We start from the raw sequence: 23,567 nt of genomic DNA on the forward strand, positions 1-23,567 counted from the left end.
AATGATCAAAATAATCCACATTTTACACTAAATAAATACTATTCATTTCAAGTGAAATAGGGAGGATCATGGTCCCATATAAACTATTTCTGTGGTTAAATGGATCCGTTTGGATGTTAAGAGCTAGTATCTCAAATTATCTGTAAATAATAATAAAATAATTTTTGAATATTAATGAATAATTTGTAAATAATAATAAATTAATAGTTGGTAATGTAATTAGTTCCCTGCAAAGGACCTCTACTCGGCTCACTTTAGCGTGTTTAATTAATGCATGGATATATACTTGCATGATGTGGTTGAAGTACTCAATGAGCAAGACAAAATATATAAAAGTAGCTCGATTCACATGTTCAAAGTCAAAAAAGGCAAGAGATGCTGGTATATATATATACACTGGAAATCATATAGAGATCAATAATAGAGGAGAAGTGGGTCACACTCCAAACTAGCTAACCTGCCTCTAGGAAATTAAATTAAGTACGCGCGTACAAGCAAATCATGATATTTTTGGCCAAATATTTATTATTTGAGGAATGATATTTTTTTTTATCCGGTCTATATATATAATAAATTGTTATCTTTAATTTGATGTGTCAAATTTTATAAAAGTGATTTATAATATATTTTCCACTTAAATAGACAATCATGTAAATTACAATTTTAATCGAGGATAATATAAGAATATTAATATGAAGAAGGACATGATCTCTCCTATTATTTTTAATTAAGATCCTTTTCTAACTACTAAAATTCTACGTATTATATAGGCATATCTTTAAGCGGAAGGACAAGGAAACGTGGCAGTTATCAAGTAGCACCGCCATATAATGATCTCGGTTTTAATCAATTTATTTCTTTGCCATCTAAGTTTGAATATATGTCCCTTGCTGACTATTGAAAATTAATTATAATACTGTTTAAACGCCTTTATATATGATCTACTTAATTTTGATTCGCTTTCATGATTTGACAACTTATACATACAGTTAATATATGTATCACGGCTTAATAGTAACGTACGTAAATGAAGTCAAACAGCTCATGTGAACAATCGGATACTTATAATTAATTAATTTGCTGATTATGCAAATTTTGTAACAAATTAAATTAAGCTCGTCATAATTTAATGTTTTGTAGAGATCGATATTCACAAGCAATCCCAAAAATTAACATTTTTAAATTTTTATCAAGTTTTTCATGACTGATCAGATCATGATCATATCATTAATACATATATATATATATATATATATATATTATAGGTAACTTTGATTTGGACCGATCATAAATATATAGAAAAGGATATATATCTATATAGACCGATGATAAATATATTTGGACCGATCATAAATATATAGAAAATGATATATATCTATATATATAATAATTATCATATATATATATATATATGGTCATGCTAGAACTTCCGTTGGGAGCTCCTGCTGGGGTGTAGTATTATTTTGCATGTGTTATTTTAAGTTATTTTTTATATAAATTTTTTAATATTTTTAAAAAATAAAATAAATTTAGAACATCGTTAAGAAAACACTTTCTTAATAAAAAAAAAATCATTAAAAAATACTTCATTAATCATGAAGTAAAATAAAAAATCATAAAAAATATTTTTTTATGATTTTTTATTTTACTTCGTGAATATCTTTTATGATTTTTTATTTTATTTCGTGATTAAGAAAATATTTTTTAATAATATTATGATATTTTTTTATTTTTTTAAAATATTAAAAATTATTAAAAAAATTTATATAAAAAAACTTAAAAAAATATATAACAATACATTACTAATCTCCGACTGGAGCTCCCAGTAGGAGATCTAGCATTTTTCATATATATATATATATATATCTGTCTATTACTTAAAAACGGCTATAATATTACTGTTCATTACTGTTCATCAACAGTAAATCAGCCTCTTTTTTTTTCCCTGCATGTTTTTCACATATTTTATTACTGTTCATCAACAATATGATGAACATTAATGAAGAGTATTTTTTTTTTTTTGTCCATGTGAATGCCAATGTGCGACGTAATACCGCAATCGTGCGTAGGGAATGAGAGAGAGGAAGAAAGAAAAAGTGAAAAAAATATTAATTTTTGAGTTTTAAATGAACAATAAAGAAGCTTTTTTTTTTCTTCGCATGTTTTTTTCGCATATCCTATTACTGTTTATTATATTATACACTAAAAATCAACTTTAATTTATAAAATACTAATTTTTTATCATTAAATAAATGATGAAATTTTACTGTTCATTTTTAAGAGAAAAAAACTATCTAATTAATTTAAATTTTTAATATAATTTAAATTTCATAATAAATGATGAACATAAATAAATAATAATTTTATTCTTATACATTAGACTATTTTAATATTTGAAATTACACTTTATTTTTTTCTTCAATTTGACAGATGTGGCAAACGTGCTTTTTTTTATCAATTAGAAAATCTTACGCCATACAGGATTTTACACAAGTACCACTAATTTCAAAGTAACCAAGCTATTTATAAAATACTAATATTTCATTATTAAATAAATGATGAAATTTTGTTAAATATTTTTAAAAAAATATAGCTATATAAATAATTAGAGTTTTAACATAATTTAAATATGATAATATTCTTAATTAACTAAAGAGAACTGCTACAACTAATAAAAAAGTAGTCCGAAAATATGTCATGAATGTGTATTTCATTTTTTTATTTATTTTTTCTTTTTTTCATGTATTTTTTTAATCATCATAAATATTTTTAAAAAAATAAAAAATTTATAATATCATTAAAAAAATACTTCCTCAATCCCTAGATTAAAAAAAAAAATAAAAAATTAGGCAAACGTCCCTCGTACGTTTTCACTGCAAGGATATATATATTCGCCATGCATGAATTTCACAAGCATTAATTATCGAGAAAAGCTTGTTACAAGCGCCTTATGCAGTCGGCGAGCAAACGCGGCTTACGTGGCAAGGCAAAAACACATCATTTTACTCGCCTCAGTGTCCCGACTCCTCTCTTGAATCAGTTGTATTTTCCTTCCCAGTTTCCATCTCTTCTCTCGTTCGCAGCTCGTCTCAGTTTCCCTCAAATCCCTCCCGAGAATCTGTCTTTCTTCCGCACGAACCTCCCTTCCTCGACTCCGTCGGCGCGAAGCAGCAGCCTGGACTTAGCGTCCCTCCCCCTCTGGGACTCAGCGGCGGGTTAGGGTTCATCTCCCGCAGAACCGTTTCCACCACAGCCTCTCGTCGAAAGCATCTTTCGAAGATCTAAAGGAAAATCTAAAGGAAGGTTCGTTATGGTCAGTTTCCCTATCTCAAACCCTAACCCGCCCCAAATCATTCTCATCCCCAAATCCTAACCCGCCCCAAATCATTCTCATCCTCATATTGAAATGGATAACCAACATTCTGCTTACAAATAAATAAAAACAAGAGCAATTGAACTCTAAAAAACCCCAAACTTACATAACAAACAAAAAGACGTTGAAAACCACCTGAATGTTACTGGGATATTGGCTGCCATCTGGATATGGCAGAAAAACTGGTGACCATGTAGGCACTGATCCATAGTAACTGTGCATGTGATTTGGAAAGTTTATATGATTCGTTTAAGGGATGTCCTAACATAAAGTAGACCATTTCCAATAAGTAGACCATTAAGTAGACTATTTCCAATAAGTTTTTGAAATATTAAATAACATACTGAGGTAGGGGTGTTTGAGCTAGATGGTGTTAGCGGATTTGAGTGTTCTTCCCCTTTTCCAATGCCCTGTACACATTGTACAATAAAAACAAGGTCAGTCTCTGGGAAGAATACTCTAAGTGAACAAACAAGTGGAATGGTCTTCAGCATGCATTTTTTATCATACCAACAGTAATAATAGCTTTGCAATGAGGTCTCAAAACTACAACTTTTGACATGCTTAGGGGTGTAACCGGTCCGGTCCGGTCCGGTTTTGGATAAAATCTAGGACCGAACCGGTATGTACCGGTTTTATATTTTTCAAAACCGATTACGCACCGGTTACCCTCCTAAACCGGTACTTCCGGTTTTACCGGTTTCCGGTCCGGTCCGGTCCGGTTTTCCGGTTTTTTAAAAATATAAATTTCACAATTTGTCATTAAAATTTTGTTTATAAAAAAAAAAAAATTGATTTAAAAAAAACTGTTTTATACTTTTATTAATATATTAGACTATATAATAGTATTAATATTAGACTATTGGTATAGTTATAAGTTATATATTAGTATTAGTTATAAACTTTTAGTGATTTAGTATTAACATTTTATGTAATAATTTATAAATTATAATAAGAAATTATTTCATATATGAATATATATGTTATATATAAAATTTCACATAAAAATTTATAATTATACATTATATATAAAACTTATATATATTAATATTTAATATATATAAAATATTTTGTATAAAACTCATATATAAAAATATTATTTTTTATTTTTTTTAATCAACCGGTCCGGTCCGGTTCGGTCTGGTCCAAAAAATTCCGGAACCGGAACCGGACCGGAACCGGCCGGTTTTTACGTTTTAAAAACCGGTTCCGGACTGGACCGGTTCAAAACCGGTAAAACCGGTCCGGTTCGGTCCGGTCCGGTCCGGTTTTCCGGTTTGAGTTTACACCCCTAGACATGCTAGGGTCCAAACAAATGTTTCTTGTATATAGAAATCAAAGACCAACTTTCAAGCCTCGAATCCCACAACATTGTCAATTTGTATTTAGAGAGGCAGTCACTATTTTGTAAAAATAGGATACCATTAGCACCTCCTTTAAACAAAGATTGAAAATCTCATATGTTAAAAACATAACACAACAGTGCTCAAAGAGTCCATAAAACACTAATCTAAAAATAACTAAATCAGATACAAGCTTCAATTGAGCAACTTTATTCAAGCTTCTATCCATCCATGTCCAAAACAAACAGATTAGCATCTCCTTTAAACAAAGATTGAAAATCCCATATCTTAATAACATAACGCAACAGTCCTCAAAAAGAGTCCCTAAAACACTAATCTAAAAATAACTAAATTAGATACAAGCTTAAATTGAGCAACTTTATTCAAGCTTCTATCCATCCATGTCCAAAACAAACAGAACCAGGAACAACATAGCCACTCGTCCAGGTCCTGAAATCTATTGCAAGTTCATTTATCAGAAAAGTTCATGCAGATTCACCAACATCACCAACTACGAATAACTGCATCCATAACTTAAAGATAGCAATTAATTAAAATTGTAATGCGGGCTCAGAAGATGCCGTGATTCATGGGAAACAAAAGTTAATGCCCTTCAAATTTCAAAGCACTACAAGTTCGAAAATAATGTGTTTTTTTTATTTTTTATTTTTACACAGAAACATGAATTTCATTCATGTGAATCTGCATTTCTACGGCATAAACACATGAACACGGAGCTGGGTTTCCAAGCACACAAAAAAAAAGCTGCTTTACCATTGTATGCGTTCCAGTTGATATCCACCGTGCTGGACCAGTTCACCTCACAGCTCAACTTGAACAGCATGAAATCCCAGAGCTTTCTCGAGAGTCGATTTGAAGCCGAAGACTGTTAGAGTTCCTTAACTCCTGCAAACAAAAATGTAAGAGCAAACTCAAGAAGATGAAGCTCACCCACGCCGAAGAAGCTCACCCAGGCCGAAGCTCACTCAGGCCGAAACTCACCCACGCCGAAGAAGCTCACCCAGGCCGAAGCTCACTCAGGCCGAAGCTCACCCACGCCGAAGACAACGCAAGCTTACGATCTGAAGGAAAAGAACCAGCCGAAGATCTCTGTATCGACTTCGAGCACCAAAGCAGCTTTCGAAAATGTCGGGCCGAAGACGAGAGAGGTCGAGCGGGAATCGAAGACAAAAGAGAAACGAAACCAGAGTTTTGTTCTGTTTTCCCCTTTTTTTTATATTTATTTATTTACTACCGACGTGGCATTAAAAAAATGCCGTCTACTCGCCGTTTGCATTCGGCGACTGTGTGTAGAAGAAGTGTTAATTATCAGTGAATCACAATTAACCAAACTACCGGCTTTATCCCTCTGGCATTTTCTGAGTACGCACCTTTCCATTCTGCATGTGGTCCGTGCAGCTAGCTAAACCACGCACAAGAATTATATATCTTCCATTGACAAATACAACCCACATTTGAATTAGTAATAGATCGAGCCTAGATCAATAGAGGTGGGTTTCTGTCATATTGTAAAAACCAGAATTTAATGGGGCCACTAGCTAGCTAGCTACTTGAAGACATATTATAATATGCTGCTTGTGGATCAACATATATGCACCAATATTTATATATATATGAAGACATATTATAGGCTGCTTGTGGTGTTAAGTTTGTGGAGCTTGATTTTGTTGGTGTATCAGTCCAATTTGATGATCTAACTTGACAATGATGCGCAGAAATCTCGCTCTTAGTGCGCTCGAGTGAATAATGCAGATAAATTAAAATTAGGGTTTCTGTCGTGTGACACTAAATATATACGTAATGAATAGTTTAGTACGCCATGCGTGTTCTGAACAGTAAGATTTCACCTCAAAGTATATTTAGTTATTTTTCAGTATAATAAAATCATCTGTAATTCTGTAGACGTATGCATGCACCTTGATGAACTACATTAGTCTTGTATAGTGTGATTGATTTGCTTGTGTTTATTTTCACTTGTTTACCGTCCCTGTGTTTTCACAACACGTAGAAATTCTCCTTCCTAGCTAGTCAGCATGGATGCATGCATGGTTATCATGTAGTACTTATGTATGTCCCCAATGAAAACATGACCCGATAATCCCCGGCCAAGAATAATCGTATTAATTGACGAAAACAAGAAATTCAAAAGGCCGGTGGGAAGCCAAGCAACTTGAGTTAGACATGACCTGACTAATCACATTGTCATAATGTAATTGGTTTATACGTCTTTCTCAACATTAATTAATCATATTGTCGATATTTGACTAGATGGATTTTGGCCATGCATGCATGCTAATTAAACTACGTACTTTTCCAAGCAGTTTAAACAAAGTGGGGAAAAAATAACAGGTGAAAGCTGCTAGCGCAAAGTAATTTATAACTATATATATATAAAATGTGATGGGTTTACTTAAATGAGACTACTAGTAGTACTGCAGGTCTCTTTCGATACATGATCGATGATCATCTATTGAGATTTTGTTTGTGCTCGCTTCCTACTCAAATGAACGAGTAAAAACATGACACCTACATACCAAGTACTAGTTAGTTCCATTGTGACAGCAAATTAAAACTAAAAATATCATGTGTTACAACGAAGCATTAATTAATACGGATAAGTCCACTGTCGTTTTCATTTTGTTTGTAGAAATTAATGCTTGCTTGCAAGTGTAATGTCAAAGGGTACTGGCATTCTTAAATAGAGATTAGTGATAATATATATGGGTATATACTCATTGATCGATTTGAATCCCCAGCTCGTTCCATGCATGCATCGAATTTATCAAGTCATGATCATCATCAATCTACTTGGAACACGTACAGTAGTACTGTATAACTAGTTAGCTATACAATATATATATATATATATATTAAGGGCACTTAATTTTGCAAATGAATATATAAATGATATATTGACCTGCTTTCCGTTCTCTCTCTCTCTCTCTCTCTCTCAATTTTATAATTTTATTTTTATTTATAACTTAGCAAGGAAAAATAATATTTCAAGGAAAGGTCGCGCGCAATCAACGCTGCGAGTAAAATGGTTTTTAGCCAGTGATGAGTAAACCAGTTTATATTATATATACATATATTAATTTGATCTGGAAAAAACGAAGAACTACTCTCACCACCAAGAAATTCAGACACGAAACCAGCTTTAACGTTAATGCACACTATAAGAAAAATAGATTCTTGTAATCAATTTATTGTAGTTAAAAGATTATTTACAACTAATTTTAATTTAAATAATCATTTCGTTAAAATTAACTAGTCGCAAATAAGTAGCTGATATGTCATTGTCGTTTCTGTCTCATGCAAACACATGATTAATTAGTACTGTATGGGCCGGAATGTTTCTAATGGCATGTGATCAGATGGGAAGATTCATCATATATAGCTAGAGAGATTAATTTACAATAGAAATTTACGTAAGTCTACAAAAAGAAAATAATTAAAAAAAAAAGAGTAATAATTTATAAACAGGCCCTATATATTACATCATATATATGATATCTATTTTACATTAAAATTAGGAACTTTAATTTACAATATCATATACTATAATACCATATATATCAAAACCTACTTAAGGATTTTATTTTATTTTCCTAATTAGTCGCTCGAGTACTAAAATTTATATATCTTATTTTATATACAGTTTGAAGACGGATTATAAACAGTTCTGTTGATTGAATATCCGACAAACAATATATATTATTTAGCTATCTATCTCGACAAACACTGCCTTGGCCCAGTCGTACCTAAATTCATGATCTTTTTCTACGCCGACGCGTTTTTTTCCCAACCTAGATTAATTATGGAATCATGGATTAATTAACTTGATGGAACAGTAATATTGAAACTAATCACAAAGTAGATAGATAACACATGCAGTGAAAGTGACAAGCGCCGAGTCATCTATCCTACGTTCTTCGATAGCTCGCGCCATATCAATTTCTCTTTTGGGAATTCCATTGGCCAGCCAATCGTGCATGCATTAATTAAATTAAATTAAATTAATTTAATTTACTTGAAATTACTAAGAATCTTTTGAGCAATTGAATATAAAAAAAAAAAAATTGACAATTAAGTTTAACGGTTCTTTTAATAATTTATAGGACAATATAGACTAATTTGTACATGCATGGAACTCGCTAGCTAATTAATTTATTGTTTAAACCAATAATTTAGAAGTTGGATTATACCCCGAATGGATACCTCCTAGCTTATATATTTACGCAAATATTTATGCTGTTATAATTATTATTATTCTGTTTCCTCCTAACGCTGACTCAATGCATGAGGAAAATGCATACACGCCGACGGTCTTCTCGGAGCTCCTGATCTATAAATACATGTCTTTCACCTTATATATCCACGCACCAAGCAAAAGGCTTCCTTCTTCTTCCAACCAAGTCATTAGTCATGGCATGCTATCTGCAGCCCACCTCGGCCTTCATTCCAGCCACTGCCACTAAATTATGCCTTTTCTTTTCACTTGTTGTCGGACTGGCTTCTGCTCAGTTATCCTCTAATTTCTATGCAACTTCGTGCCCTAAAGCCCTTTCCACCATTAAATCAGGTGTTGTCTCTGCTGTGTCAAGTGAGAAACGCATGGGAGCATCATTGCTACGTCTTCATTTTCATGACTGCTTTGTTAATGCAAGTCATCTCTCTCACTCTCTCCTTTTCTTTTCTTTTTTACCTTATTTAGTATCTTATCAGCATATATGTCTGTAGACTATATAGATCTGTTGCGTGAGGAGGCGCCATGTGTGAGAGAGAGCGCATGAAACAAAGTGACTACTGGTGACTGATTGACCATTTTAATTTATGTTTAAGCTGCAAAAATCTGGGTCTTTAATTAAGATATTTTGAACCAGTTTTATTTAGTTTCACTGTACAGTTGTCTTTACATACGTTTACCAAGTTTGGTAAGTATTTGCATCTATCTCTCTTATTTAAAGAGGCTTTTATCTGAAAAAATCAGCTATATATAGTAATTAAATAGCAGCGGGCGACCTTCGATTTGTTTTTACCAAATACTGCATGCTCATGATCTGTTTTGACTTTTCCAACTATACAGTTCCTATCATGTAAGCATGACAGAAAAGAAATGAAAATGAAAAATCCTTAGTTTATGATAATATCACTTTTCTTTTCAATCAGCACGCCTTTCCCAGAATTTAGACACAGACCAAAAAGGTAAGCTGGATATATAGTTTTGATCCCAACCCAAAGACATGACCGAAAGGTGATCTCCGCCTTCCCAATATTCTTTTTCCATTTTCCCCTTTGGATTAAAGGAGAAGGAATGGAAAAATAAAAAATAAAAAATAAAAATAAAGAAGAAGAATATATACAGCTATTAATATTGGACACGCGCGCCCCTGTTAATCTGTAACGAAAATTTAGACACACAGTACACGTGTGCGTGCGTGTGTGTAGATGTGTATATCGTGTATATACAATCTTGTCGGTGCTATTTATTTTTTTGCATGCATTGCTTTTATCAAATAAAGATTAACTCTAGCTTGATTATGCTGTACTTTATAAGTTCCATATACGGTAGGATTTCAGAAAGTAACATTAATATTGTCGATGATCTGTAACAGGGGTGCGACGCATCGATTCTGTTGGACGCGGGAGGAGAGAAAACTGCGCCGCCCAATGACAAGTCAGTAAGGGGATATGAAGTAATAGACAACATCAAATCTCAAGTGGAGAAAATCTGCCCTGGTGTTGTGTCTTGTGCTGACATTGTAGCAGTTGCTGCAAGAGACTCCGTCGTCGCTGTAAGGAATTAAAAAAAAAAAAAATCTTGCTGATCTTTTTGTTCAATTTTACTGATATTATCGAATAATTAATTATATTGCATTCTGCAGCTAGGTGGATGTAGTTGGACAGTTCAATTGGGAAGAAGAGATTCCACAACCGCAAGTGCAGCTGCGGCAAATAGCAACCTCCCTCCTCCAACATTGAATCTTAGTGGCCTTATTAGTGCCTTCTCAAACAAAGGTTTTACTGCCAAAGAAATGGTGGCTCTTTCAGGTGCACTCGCTTAAATCATGTTTTATAAATGACTAAACCTAATTAACGATACAATGTTTCGCTATATATGATTTCTTTCTGCATGCAGGATCTCACACAATAGGTCAAGCAAGGTGCGTAACCTTCAGGCCAAGGATTTACAATGACATTGACATAGATTCCACTTTCAAAACATCGCTGCAATCCAAGTGTCCAAGCACGGCGCCGGCAGGAGACAACAACCTTTCCCCTCTTGATGTTATGAGTCCGGCATCTTTTGACAACGCTTACTTTAGGAATTTGGTGGCCAAAAAGGGTCTCTTGCACTCAGACCAACAGCTCTTCAGCGGGGGTTCCACAGACGCTCAAGTTAAGGCTTATATCTCCAACCCTGCAAGCTTCCAAACAGACTTTGCCAATGCAATGGTGAAGATGGGAAACCTTAGCCCACTTACTGGTTCAAGTGGGCAGATCAGGACAAATTGCCGCAAAGTCAACTAAGTCAAAGCATAATTAAGTACACTAGCCTGCCAGGATCCTTTTCGATCGAGTCTCATATATAAAACTATATAGCTCGTGTTATTTTTCAAAAATTATAAAGTGATCATGATGTGGTTCATTTGACTTGCTGAAAGTATAGCAAGTTTGTATGAATGATGAAGAGATCAAATTATGAATGTTAGTTATTTTATATATATCTCCTCATATGAACATGCTAATTAATTATTAGATACAATTGCTCCCCAGTTTCATTATTATTAAATGAAAGTTAAACAATATATATATAATTTACTATTTAACATATATATATACTGCGTCAAGTTAAATTAATTTATAAATATATTTTTGTCTAATTTTTTTGTTACTAAACTATTTTTGTTAATAAATAACAAGTTCTTTTTCATTGCTATGGTTGCCCGCTCCCTTTCTTTTCAAATACACGTACGTACGGTAAATAAGATTAAACACTACAAGAAAACTGGGCATTCGCCGCAATAGGATACTTGTAACGATTTGAAAATGTCGCCGCTATAGATATCCTACCGTATTTCTTGCTATTGTGGCGCATAGGAGTCGCCGTAATAGTGAGCTATTGCGGCGCTTTGTAAATTCGCCACTGATTTGGTTATTCAACGATTTTTCTCGGCGCTGAAATGTCGCCGCAAATGCTCCCTTTTAATTTTTTTTTTCCTGCTCTTCGCCCAAATACGTTTGTTCCATTTCATTTTCACAACTTCCAGTTTATGTAATTAATACTATTTTTCTTATTATTTCAGGTAAGTCAAACAATATTACTTAAAACATCAATTTCAATTAATATTGTTTGACCAACCTGAAATAATAAGAAAAATAGTTTAATTAACCACATAAACTGCACTTAATGTTGACAGAGGACAGGAATATTGTCATATTAAACCCATGCCTTATGATATTAAATAGTTAGAAACAAGAAACATAAAGGAAAATATTGAACTTTCATTATATATGCCTTGAGAACATGTAGGAACCTAATTTCCAAATCTTTGATCACTATTTCCATCTAAGATAATAAATTAATGAGTATCAATTCATCCATTCAGGTGGGGAATTCACATTAATGTAATTATGGGCTATACACTAGGGTGGACCATTCGAAACCCAAAACTTACGCCTTAACTACTAAATATTGAGAATACATTGTTCAAATATAGGAACTATGCTGCTTCTTTATCTTTATAAATTATATCTAGTCGTTGTAAAGTAGCAAAATGGGACTTGGGCATGAGGGGTGGGCAGAATCATGGCTTACAAGATTGCATCAATGCCCTATACTTGGCCGCCACAAGCTGAAATATTTCCATCTCAACAAACACCAATCTGACAAGTGCAAATAAAATGCATCAATTCACACCATAATAACAGTTATATATAAAGGACTAGTTATATATAACAAAACATTCTATTTGTGCAAAACCAACATAGAATAATCTATGAAAGCATGTCACTAAGCAAGTTAAATAACTGCAAGTTAAAACAGTAACAACTTGCAAATTAACATACATGCAAATTGAAAACAAATAGGGACCGCATGCAAAAAAATACTGGCCTAGAAACATATTATCTTTTTCATCTGGGTATGAATTGCTCTTCAAACTGCTTAGAGTTCTCTTAATTCGTTTAGTACTTTCTTTATATTTAATTAACAATAGAGATTAAGATAATATGTTTAATTAATCAGTTTGAATATATATATATTGATCACAACTTGTTTCCTGTTATTTTTTTTTTTTTAATTTTTTATAGGGTGTTTAGGAGACTACTTTGGTGGCTGAGATATCTCTCTCCACCCAGTTTTTCATTGTCATAGAGGAACAAAATTACAAAGAACAGAAATGCAAAGAATATGTGAAGTAGTAGGTAAGAAACCGAACAATGATCAATATAATGGCATATTAACCTCCCCTAGATGACAATGGCATTACATGTAGCTGCATCTATCATCACAATGCACGCATATAATATAGGGTCTAAAATCTCTTCCATTGTACACAGATCAAGCCAAGAGGAAACAATCTTATATATATATATATGAAGTTTAAATTATGATACCTTTAATGAAAAAACTGAATTGATAGCCAGAATTTGCACATCTTCTACTATGATCTGCTGGTCTACCTGCAACATACAGGATAAAACTTTCACTATAGGAATTGCTTAGTCAGCATCTAATTAAAATAACATATATGATTGATATACACATGCAGTTAGAATAAAACATGTATATAGAGCTAGCCATTAGAGCTATATAATGGACAAGGAAATGCGATTTTGGCTCTTGAGGAGAAAGAGAGAGCAGCTTTGAGTAGAAAGCAAGCAAAATCCTAAAGCCATGAAAACCCACTTCGCTTCCAGTTGGTCAATATTGCCACACCAAACTATTGCCACACCAAACTATATATAATGGTTGGGGACACTTGTCATAAAATGCCCATTTTTATTGGATGCAATATGCTAGCATTATTACATAGCAAGTGTCCTTTAGATTATCCAACGGCTGGAACATGATGGCAAACTTGTCGACCATTGGTTAAAAAGTCTAGTGAACTGCATGCAATTATCAAACTGACCTCCATGTTTACCATGATGCTTAATAATACAAGACTTTTTAACTCTCCCCTAGATGTTGATGACTTGGGGAGGCTAGAACTTTAGGAACACTTATAGAATCTCTATAAGTGTTCCTAAAGGGTTTTCTGCCAATATAAACCCAATGCAGAAGTGGAGTTTGCTTGGCAGCCATCTTTCTGAAAAAGATAACAATAATAGCACTAAAATAATAACATTATTATTAGTAGGGTTGCACATTGCCTATATATACTAATTAGGGAGATTGTGGAAGCCAATAAGGAGATAGCTAAGATTATCTTGGGAACAATACCAAATCAACAAACTAATTACAAACATCCTTAAAGCTTTGTGGAGTTGTATTGAAAGATTGCTTATTGCGGCAATATTATTTCCAGCGGCCAAAAATTTGCCGCAATAGACAGATTTTCTTGTAGTGACGTTTGTGTTTTGGAATAAATATCCATCTATATTATTATATGTGCGCCGGCCAGTACTCTAATTAATATATATAAGATCAACTACTAGACTTGTTATACAATAATTGAATACTCGCTATATTAACCCTTAATAATTTTATTAAACCCAGAAAATTACAAAGATCGACTAGTTAGTTAATCAATGGGCATGCATTGATCAGTAACATTAAGTTAAATTAAGAGTTTACGTACCTAACAAGCAATCTCTAATATATATGTTGTGTAAATTAAGGAGCCATTTTTGCTCTCCAAACTCCAGATGATCACTATATATAGGAACGACGTCACTCCACATGCTCTGCATATATGAAGTGCATCCTTTTTCATGATTGGCACTTAATTAATTAATTAAGATGATCATGAATTAATGGGAATTGAACTGGAAAACAGCTTCTACCTTTGCCAATTTCAGAGATTAAATTGGATCACCTATGTATATAAATATATATATATATATATACATATACATAGGTGATCATTAGTATTATGTCCATATCCTTGGAAGCATATAATAATTATAAGATGCACGCATTCATTAATTGCATGGATGCAGATCATCATCATTAAAGAGTAGTACTAGTACCTCTGCCCATTAATATTATTGAAATATATATATATATATATATATATATATATATATATATATAATGATGATGATCCTAAAGATGCATGAGGAGCAGATTAATTAAAAGCCAATTGAAGGAAGGAAGCTGGAAGCATATATATATATATATATATATATAAGGCAGATAGCGTAGGCAGGGGTGGTGTCTTGGTTGAAATAAACCGTTTAAATGTAACGGCTAGATAGGTGGTGGGCTCTCACATATGATCTCACGTACGTGCTAATCCCAACCAGGCCAGGCCAGTACGTACTTGATCTTTTAGAAAATTAAGGAATTTGGGATTGAACACCTACGTACGTATAAGGATATGGACTCCGTTGGACTCCATTACTCTTCCTCCCTCCATCTTTACTGTATGACAATCATGATCAGTTGCTTCACGTCACCAAATGGCTCCACCCGCTCTCTCATGATCTCTTTCCAAACTAAGCCATTTCAATTGCGCCTGCGTCTCTCTTATGAAGAGATCAAACGTCGACGTACAGCTCAAGTGATTGGCCGGTAGGGTATATAATTTAATCGTTAATAACATCATGACCCTTTTCGAAGCTGCATGCATCATGTGTATTATATATATGTCTTTAAGCAAACTCAAAAGATCAAATCCCTCCCGATCAATTATTAGTAAATCTCATGGAAAGCATGCACATGACCAATACATTCCAGTTTTCCTACTCACATATTTAAGAATAAATCACAGTAAATTGACATTTTTTTGGTAACATATACAACAGCTTATAATAGCATGTAGGGTTCGGCTAGAGAGCCACTTTTGGTAACGTTACTACCAAAAGTGGCTAGCTAGTGATGAAACTTCAAGATCGATAGGTTTCGGAGAACCAATGAATGCCAGAAATAAAACGCTCCAAAAATCAACATAATTAATCATTAATGAGCTTCCCAGCTCATCATGATGATCTACTTCTACCCCCATAAAATTATCTTCTCATAGTTTTTGCTTAACAGCTCAAAAAACCAAATAATATTTGTACCCAAAAGCAACTGATCATCTATTGGCGTCCACCATCTTCTAAACCTTTCCATCTCATACCTATAAATACGTACGCACCCAATACAAAGACTCATGACAAGCAGCTAGGTGATATTTTGTACGTACGTGGTGCCGGCCTGATCCACATCTAGCCTAGCTGATCGATCCCCTGCCGGACACCCTGGTCAAGAACCAAAAGGGTTGGCTTCCAAGCAAGAATGGCAACGATCCATGTTGATCATCACGTGATGTCTTTCGTTTTCAGCCTTCTTCCTACGTATAGCCTAAATATTTCTCCCGTTCTAAACATCTCGAGTTCTTATATATTAAAGTTTCAAGGTCTCATGTCATTTTTGGTATCTCATTGTATGCAGGAAACATCGTGTCATTCCTCGTATATCTAGCCCCAGTGTAAGTTATAATATTATAACTTATATTCCTCGTGTAGGTTTTTGTTTTCCTTTTGTCACCTGGTTTAAAGGAAACCTTGAGGTTTTTTTTTTTTTTTGAAACAAAACCTTGAGCTCTTATAATCAATCAAAACTTACATGGTTTTTTTCTATACCTAGAAACATAGACCAAAATTCTTCCTGGAATACACAGGAATTTTGTTTACGAGCATGTTTTTTAACTACCTTGAAAATTCACCAATCATACAATTCCTTTCATTTATTTTTTGTTTGGTTTATTTTACAAAAACTTCTCTCACTCCTTTGATGATTTTTAAAAGACAGATATAGATGAGAAAGTAAAAAATAAATGAAACATAAAATTCTTCAACCAAAAACCGATTCAGTCATATTGTTTGGTGAAGTCCAATTAGTTTTTACTTAATAAGAAGCATGTCAGCATTTTTAATAAAATGCTTGAGTCCTAATAAAAACATAAAAAACTAAAACCCTAAAAAAATGAACCAAAATAAATATAAAACCCAATATCAACCCAAACCGAATGAGAATCATGTCTCTATTTTTAATAAAACCTTGAGTTTTAATTGGAAAAAAAAAACTTACAAAAGCCTAAAAAAATGAACCCAAAAAATATAAAACCCCATACCATACAAACGGAACCAAATATATAATACAAAGATACTAACTATTTAATAAAACAGAAGAACATCTACTAACTGTTTGCAATTAGTTTGTAATTAGTTTGTTGATTTGGTACACCCAAGATAATCTTAGCTATCTCCTTCTTCTTTGTTTATCTTTTCTCTTCTTTTTTTTCACCCTAAAATCTAGCACCAAGTGTATCTGAATGACTTTGCCTCTTCCATTTTACTTATATGAGGCAACAGATACAACTTGATGATTAGGTCCTCTGTGTGTGTGTGCAGGCATAAGATGTTAATGCTGATTTAATAACTAAAAAAACAAGTCACATTGGGTTTAATTTGTTCTGCCCGTAACCCAGGCACTCCGAATGAAGTTTGCCAGAGTCGAAAAAACTAAAACACTTGCTCCCCGCTCGTGATTGTCAAATGTGTGTGCAAAAGGAAAACCTAAGCATATTTTTTATAGCAAAACAAATCCATTTCTAATTTACCCGCACGCATTCGTTAAGAACCATGAAGACCTAGAACAGAGTATTACCTTGGGAAATCGACTCCAGCTGAGTGGATCAAGAGATGAATGGGACGGAAAATGGACTCCAACCCACTTTGCCTCGGAAAAGGGTCGACGATGAAAGCCTTAGAGTAAAAGAAAACTGGACGACGATGATGATTTCACATAAACTGATGAAGAAGCCGATTACAGGGTTTTCGATGGGGCGGAACCGCGTACATCGCTTACGCGAGACTCACTGGTTCGTGAGTTAGCGGTTTCATTCGGTGGAAGTTCATTAGAGGAAACTTTGTGTGGGCGGTGAGTCTGTAGCTAGAGAGAAATGGAGATGGGTGAAAGTTGGGGACGAGGAATAGAGAAATCGCGATTTGGGGGGAAATCTAAACTTTACCTGGGGTGTTGGCGCCCACGACTTAAAATCACTACTGCGGCGAAATTCTTCGACGCCATAAGATTTTATCATTTTACGGCGGATAAAAGCGTCACAACTATCTTCAAAATCGCCGTGTAAAGCGTAAACTTCTTTTGCGGCGAATAAATTACGCCGCAAAAAACTTAAAATTCGCTGCAAAAAATAAATTAAAAACCGCACCCCTGGTATATTGCGTCGAAGCAAAAATCGTCACGAAAACTGGGCTATTGCGGCAATGCTATTTCCAGCGGACAAAAAATCGCCGCAATAGCCCAGTTTTCTTGTAGTGAAAATACATGGACATGACCTATAAACTTTAGTATCAAAGATGCCGCTTGGCACTTGAGAAGTGTGCCGGCCGTACGTGCTATACTATGGAGACGATTCGGAGAGCCCCACTAGTGGTTGATCGGTCAATCAACCCCGTTGACTGGGTTTAGCCAATGCAGGCAGTCCCAGACCAATCGAAGTTGCATGGTTTGGTCCATATATAGTACTGTTCGGAATACTAAAAACAAAACGTAGTGATACAGTAATTATAATTCACCCACAACTTCTCAAATATAATATTCTTTTCTTTTAAATTTAACTACATTAAATCAAAATAAAACTTAAAAAAAAATTTATTTTATTCACTGGGCGTATAAAAGTTGTAATTAATTAGTTGTTACTTAGGTTTTTGGGAATACAATTGTTCTTAGATTACTTCATTATTATTAAAAAATAAGTTATTATAATTTATAAATTATTGTATTATTATTTATAAATAATTTAATATACCCGTAGCATCGGAACTTTAATGATTAATTTCTAAAAATGTTGTCCTGATCGATATTTCTTTTGCTGATAATTAGAACACGAAGTCTAACATTGTGGCTTGGTGGCCTGGCCACGATCGAGGACGTCAAGTCAAACCAAGTATTCTACATATAATAATTGAAGCTCTATGGCGATGCCTAAAATCCTGATCATCAGTGTCCACAATATATATCAGTACTACGTATTCAGCTTCTGTTGCACATACGCTCTTGGAATCTATGGATGCTGTCCTAGTTGAAAGTCAAGAAAAGATCAATATTAAAAGAAACGTCCTAGTTGAAAGCTGTCCTAGTGTGTGTCTATATATATATATATATGGATGCTGCTATTCAGTTTCATGAATTTGACCTCTCAAACTTACTATTAGTGTAATAATATTTTTTTTTTGAATTAATATTTTTTTAAAATCTATAAATATTTTTTAAAAATAAAAAATTATACAATTTCACTAATAATTACTTCTTTAATTATTAAAATAATAATAAAATAAAATAAAATAAAATACCCAAACGTAAATTCAAAAAGACAAACTCATGATGATATATTTTGCCTAAATATACACACACACGTATATGCAAGCAAATGGTATATTTTGCCTGTTTATTCAAACTGATCAGCTAATTAATTTCTTGAAGTTCTCTAGAAATTAACCTCAAACTTTTGTACCTGGGATTCCAGCTAGCAAGCTGCAACACTTCATCCACTAGAAATTAAGGACATGGAAAGAGACGTACGTACGCGCGTGTGGGTACGTACCTCTGATCCACTAGCGGTGATATCTTAATATCTAGCCACTCTTTATTAAGATGCTGTTTAAATTAAAAATTCATCTTAACTCATTTTTGTCTAGCTAAGTACACCTACTTTCTCCTAGTATAGGACGTACTTGCATGGAGGCATAGTATCTAACACGCTATTGATGCAGTGTATAACCTCGGCAAAGAATCTTCGTTGAATAACTGCGGACACAAGAGACGTACGTTGAATGATCATTAGAAGATCGAGCTAGCTAGCTAGGTTGCTAATTTCTGCCATGCCAATCATGACATATATAATGGGAACGTTAATTTGAAGTCTTGTAGATCATGCCATGCATGTTAGCTAGCAAACAAAGATATTGCCCTGCAACTTTAAGCAATTAGCGTGTGGGTCAGCATATACTATACAGAGTGGCCGTGGAAATTCGATCTACGTGATCTTCTGCATGGCTATATATGTTTCACCCTATTCACATTTGTCCAAGTATGAACATGAGTACGATCGATGATCATAATAATACTTAAGAAATGCATAATTAACTTCAAACCAAAGAAAGCGAGTACAAATTAAAGAGCCTTTGGAAACCAAATTTTACTTTTAAAAGATTATTCGTTGCAAATTTTGTTCACATATGTGTTGAGGATTCTCGGATATCCTCACCTAAATTAGATAGGCTTTCCATATGTGTAATGATTAATCCTTGATCCTAGGAGATTGATCATTGATTTTTGTACATGTTGTCCATTCTAATTGTAATTACCATAGATATATATTCCCTATATACACTCTATACAACTCTAGAAATGGAAAACATTCACCACCCTCAAAGTTGTGGTGGTTCTACGAAAACATTCTCATGGTATCAGACTAATACCTGGATTAACCTTCTTTGATCCTGATGGCCTCTGATCTTTCTTCCTCTACTCTTTCTTGCAATACCATGATTCACATGGTGACCATTAAGTTGTTCTCTTCCAATTACCTACTTTGGAAGAATAAGCTTCTTCTCTCAATTATCTATCCATTATAAGTAAGAGTGAGGCAGACCAAGTTTCAAGAAGAGTACTAGTGGTATGACTTTTCATTTGCATTGTAATCCGCGCGTGAACCACACTCACCACTCGACTGGACAGACTTCTTTCACCGTCCAACAGATCGACAGCTGGGGATTCCTTTAGAGGGGCGCGTGGTGGTTGGATATGGTCTACGAGCAGTAGATCGGTATCTCTTGGCACTATCATCGAAAAAAGTAAAGGAAAAGCATAAATAGACCTATACATAGGATCTGGGCGAGTGGATGGAAGGAGGAGATGAGGCTCCCTCCCCCCGGTCGGAGATATTGGGATGATGAACGATGTGGGTAGAGAGAGCAAACGGACGTGAGAGAAAAACAAAAGGGCGCGCGCGTGTACCCTTGCTAAAAGTCTTATTAATATCTCTATTTTTAATTATGTAAGTTTGGCTTGCATTTAATAAAAAATATTTCAGAACGTCTCTTGTACATACTTATTATACAACTAATCACATCAGTGGAGAATGTAAAAAATAAATAAAAATGATTGTATATAGAATTTTTGTTATAAATATAAATGAAAATATGAAATTAATTGAAAGGAACAAATGAACAAATTTCATCCATTCACTGTTTAACCCGATATACATCTATTTGTTTTATTAATTATAAATTTGATTGATCTTTACATAAATCAAGTATATGTAATGAATTTCCTCACGTGCTGCCGCATTAGAAGGAGATTCATGCCGCCACGCGCGGCATCACCGGTGCCAACGGCTTCAGATCTTTTAGACCATTGTGCTCGTTTCGTTCTTAGTGCAGTACGTGTCCCACACGCGTCACCATCGTCGGTGGTGGTGCTTTACCGGTGTATCGGATTATCTTTAGGCTGCTATTCTTCTATGTTCATGTTTTTAATAACCAGCGATCAAGACGATGTGATCGTGATATTCTCTTACAGTTAGACCGGATCAACAGAATGTAGCGCACCCCTCTCGACTGCGGATATTAAAAAATATTATTACAATAAATTAAGAATAATTAAAATTCCAGATTTGTACAAGAGATTTTCGACGCTTTACTGCTCGTCAAATTTGAGTTAGGTTTATATAGTCTGTTTATCAGACTATATTAAAACCGCTTTAAAACAGCATCCCCCTATGGGATTGAGTTGGAGTCAATTTTTTGGCTTAATAACTATTTTTTATTTTTATTTTCGATATTGTTTTTGTTGTGTGTCAGATGATTGTTGGGTACTCCCATATCAATGAATATTGTATCCTTGTAATTACCGTTTAATTTGTCTTTACAATGCTTAATTCGTCGAAAAAAAATAAAAAAAAAGTGCACGCGAACACGTTGTCACTATTTCTAAATTTTATAATCTCTAATCATATTTATTGATGTGACAACATCTTAAATGATTTCTTTTATCAACTACTTACCTAAAATTCATTTAAAATCATTTGTCACGTAACAAGCGTGTTTGGAAATGACAAAATGTTAAAATAAAACAGTGGATTATTCTTCCATGATTAGCGGTACCCTTTCTAATTACAATTTACTAGTACGCTAGCTGGGGGTATTTTGCACCGGTCAAGAAAACCACTTGATCACCATATAATATATATCCACTACAACTAGTGGACCTTAGACAAGGATTTTCCTTCAAATAATGAGATTAGGTAAGTAGGAAGCTCCACAAAATGACAAAAAGAGGTGTAGCCCAGTAGTGACGAAACTAAAAATCTAATTTAGGGGTCAAAAGTATATGTCAAAATTTATATAAAAAGTATGACATAAATCTATATATATAATAAAAAAATACATATTTTCTAACTACAAGTTTGAATGCATAAGAAAATACGTAACCAGTTATGTTAATTCATGAGCTCATCGCTCTTTTATTGAATAAAACTCATGATCATTAATTATGGCATTCTTATTAAACCTTTCAGTAATGTCTTTCTCAATATAGTCTGTCAAAAAATCCCCGAGAAAGTTATCTTTCTTTTTTGTTTCGAAACCTTGTCTTAATAATATTCATAGCCAAATAAGCTCGTTCAACAGTAGCTACTGAAATTGGAAGTGCCAAGACAAGTCGAGTTAATCTGTCAACTGGATCCAGTTTGGATTCCAAATCTATCTCAATTCATTTTATCTAATCATTACACTTTTTTTAAATTTCAACACAAAATATAATAAACAATTCAACTTTTTCAAATCTCAAAATAATAATAATATTAAAAAAAATAATATTCTAATAATATTTTATTCAACTTTCAATTTTCATTTCAACTCAACTCAGTTCAACATCCAAATGCAGCCTAAACCTTAAACTTCTCAATAGCTTTCAATACCAACCAAACATAAATAAAAAAATTGTAGGCAAGTATTGTAGATTTGGATGATAAAGAACATCGTGTATGTAATATTGTAACTGAAATTTTAGTTGATCTTTTCTTGTTAAGCAAAATCTTCTAGATAAAACTTTTCTAGAAGATCATATATATTATTGTCAATTTTAAACGATTAAGAACAAATATGAATATGCATATATAGTGTTTTGCTTTGGGTCATGGATCATAAGCTCAATACTTTGAAACATGATCAGAATTGCCACTTTTAAAGTTACTCTATATTTATTTATTCATTTTTAGTACTCTACATGGAAATCTTATACCATCCATCTCTATCTAATCATTATGCAATTTGTCATTTTTATTATTTTATCTTGTTTAAATATGTGTGTATTTAGATAGAAGAATAAAAATAATAAATTATATGTTAATTTGGTAGATGTGTGTGGTGTATGACCTCTTTGTAGGGGGGTCCGTCACTAGTGTGGCCCGACGCGTTTTTCTCCCCAAACCAATTATAAAGCATACGAATCAAATTTCTTCAGCGAAACTTTTCCACTAAATCAAAGGGAACAACGAGTCATATCTAAATTCACTACAAGAAAACTGTTTATTTGTGGCTAGTTATTTCCTGTGAAAATGACTATTTCCTGCTAAAATGAGTCTGTT

At 33.5% G+C, this 23,567-nt stretch overlaps 1 protein-coding gene across 1 annotated transcript; it reads left to right on the forward strand.

Annotated features, from left to right (window-relative positions):
* The first annotated feature begins 9,104 nt into the window (after window positions 1-9,104).
* Window positions 9,105-11,464, forward strand: LOC108988382 (cationic peroxidase 1-like). The gene is made up of 4 exons (XM_018961631.2): window positions 9,105-9,399; window positions 10,353-10,532; window positions 10,623-10,788; window positions 10,877-11,464. Exons 1-4 carry the CDS (start codon window positions 9,163-9,165, stop codon window positions 11,266-11,268), a joined length of 975 nt encoding a protein of 324 aa, XP_018817176.1. The 5' UTR covers window positions 9,105-9,162; the 3' UTR covers window positions 11,269-11,464.
* Window positions 11,465-23,567: the final 12,103 nt, after the last annotated feature.

This window comes from Juglans regia, chromosome 3, assembly GCF_001411555.2.
Source record: "Juglans regia cultivar Chandler chromosome 3, Walnut 2.0, whole genome shotgun sequence".
In the NCBI taxonomy this organism is placed as follows: Eukaryota; Viridiplantae; Streptophyta; class Magnoliopsida; order Fagales; family Juglandaceae; genus Juglans; species Juglans regia.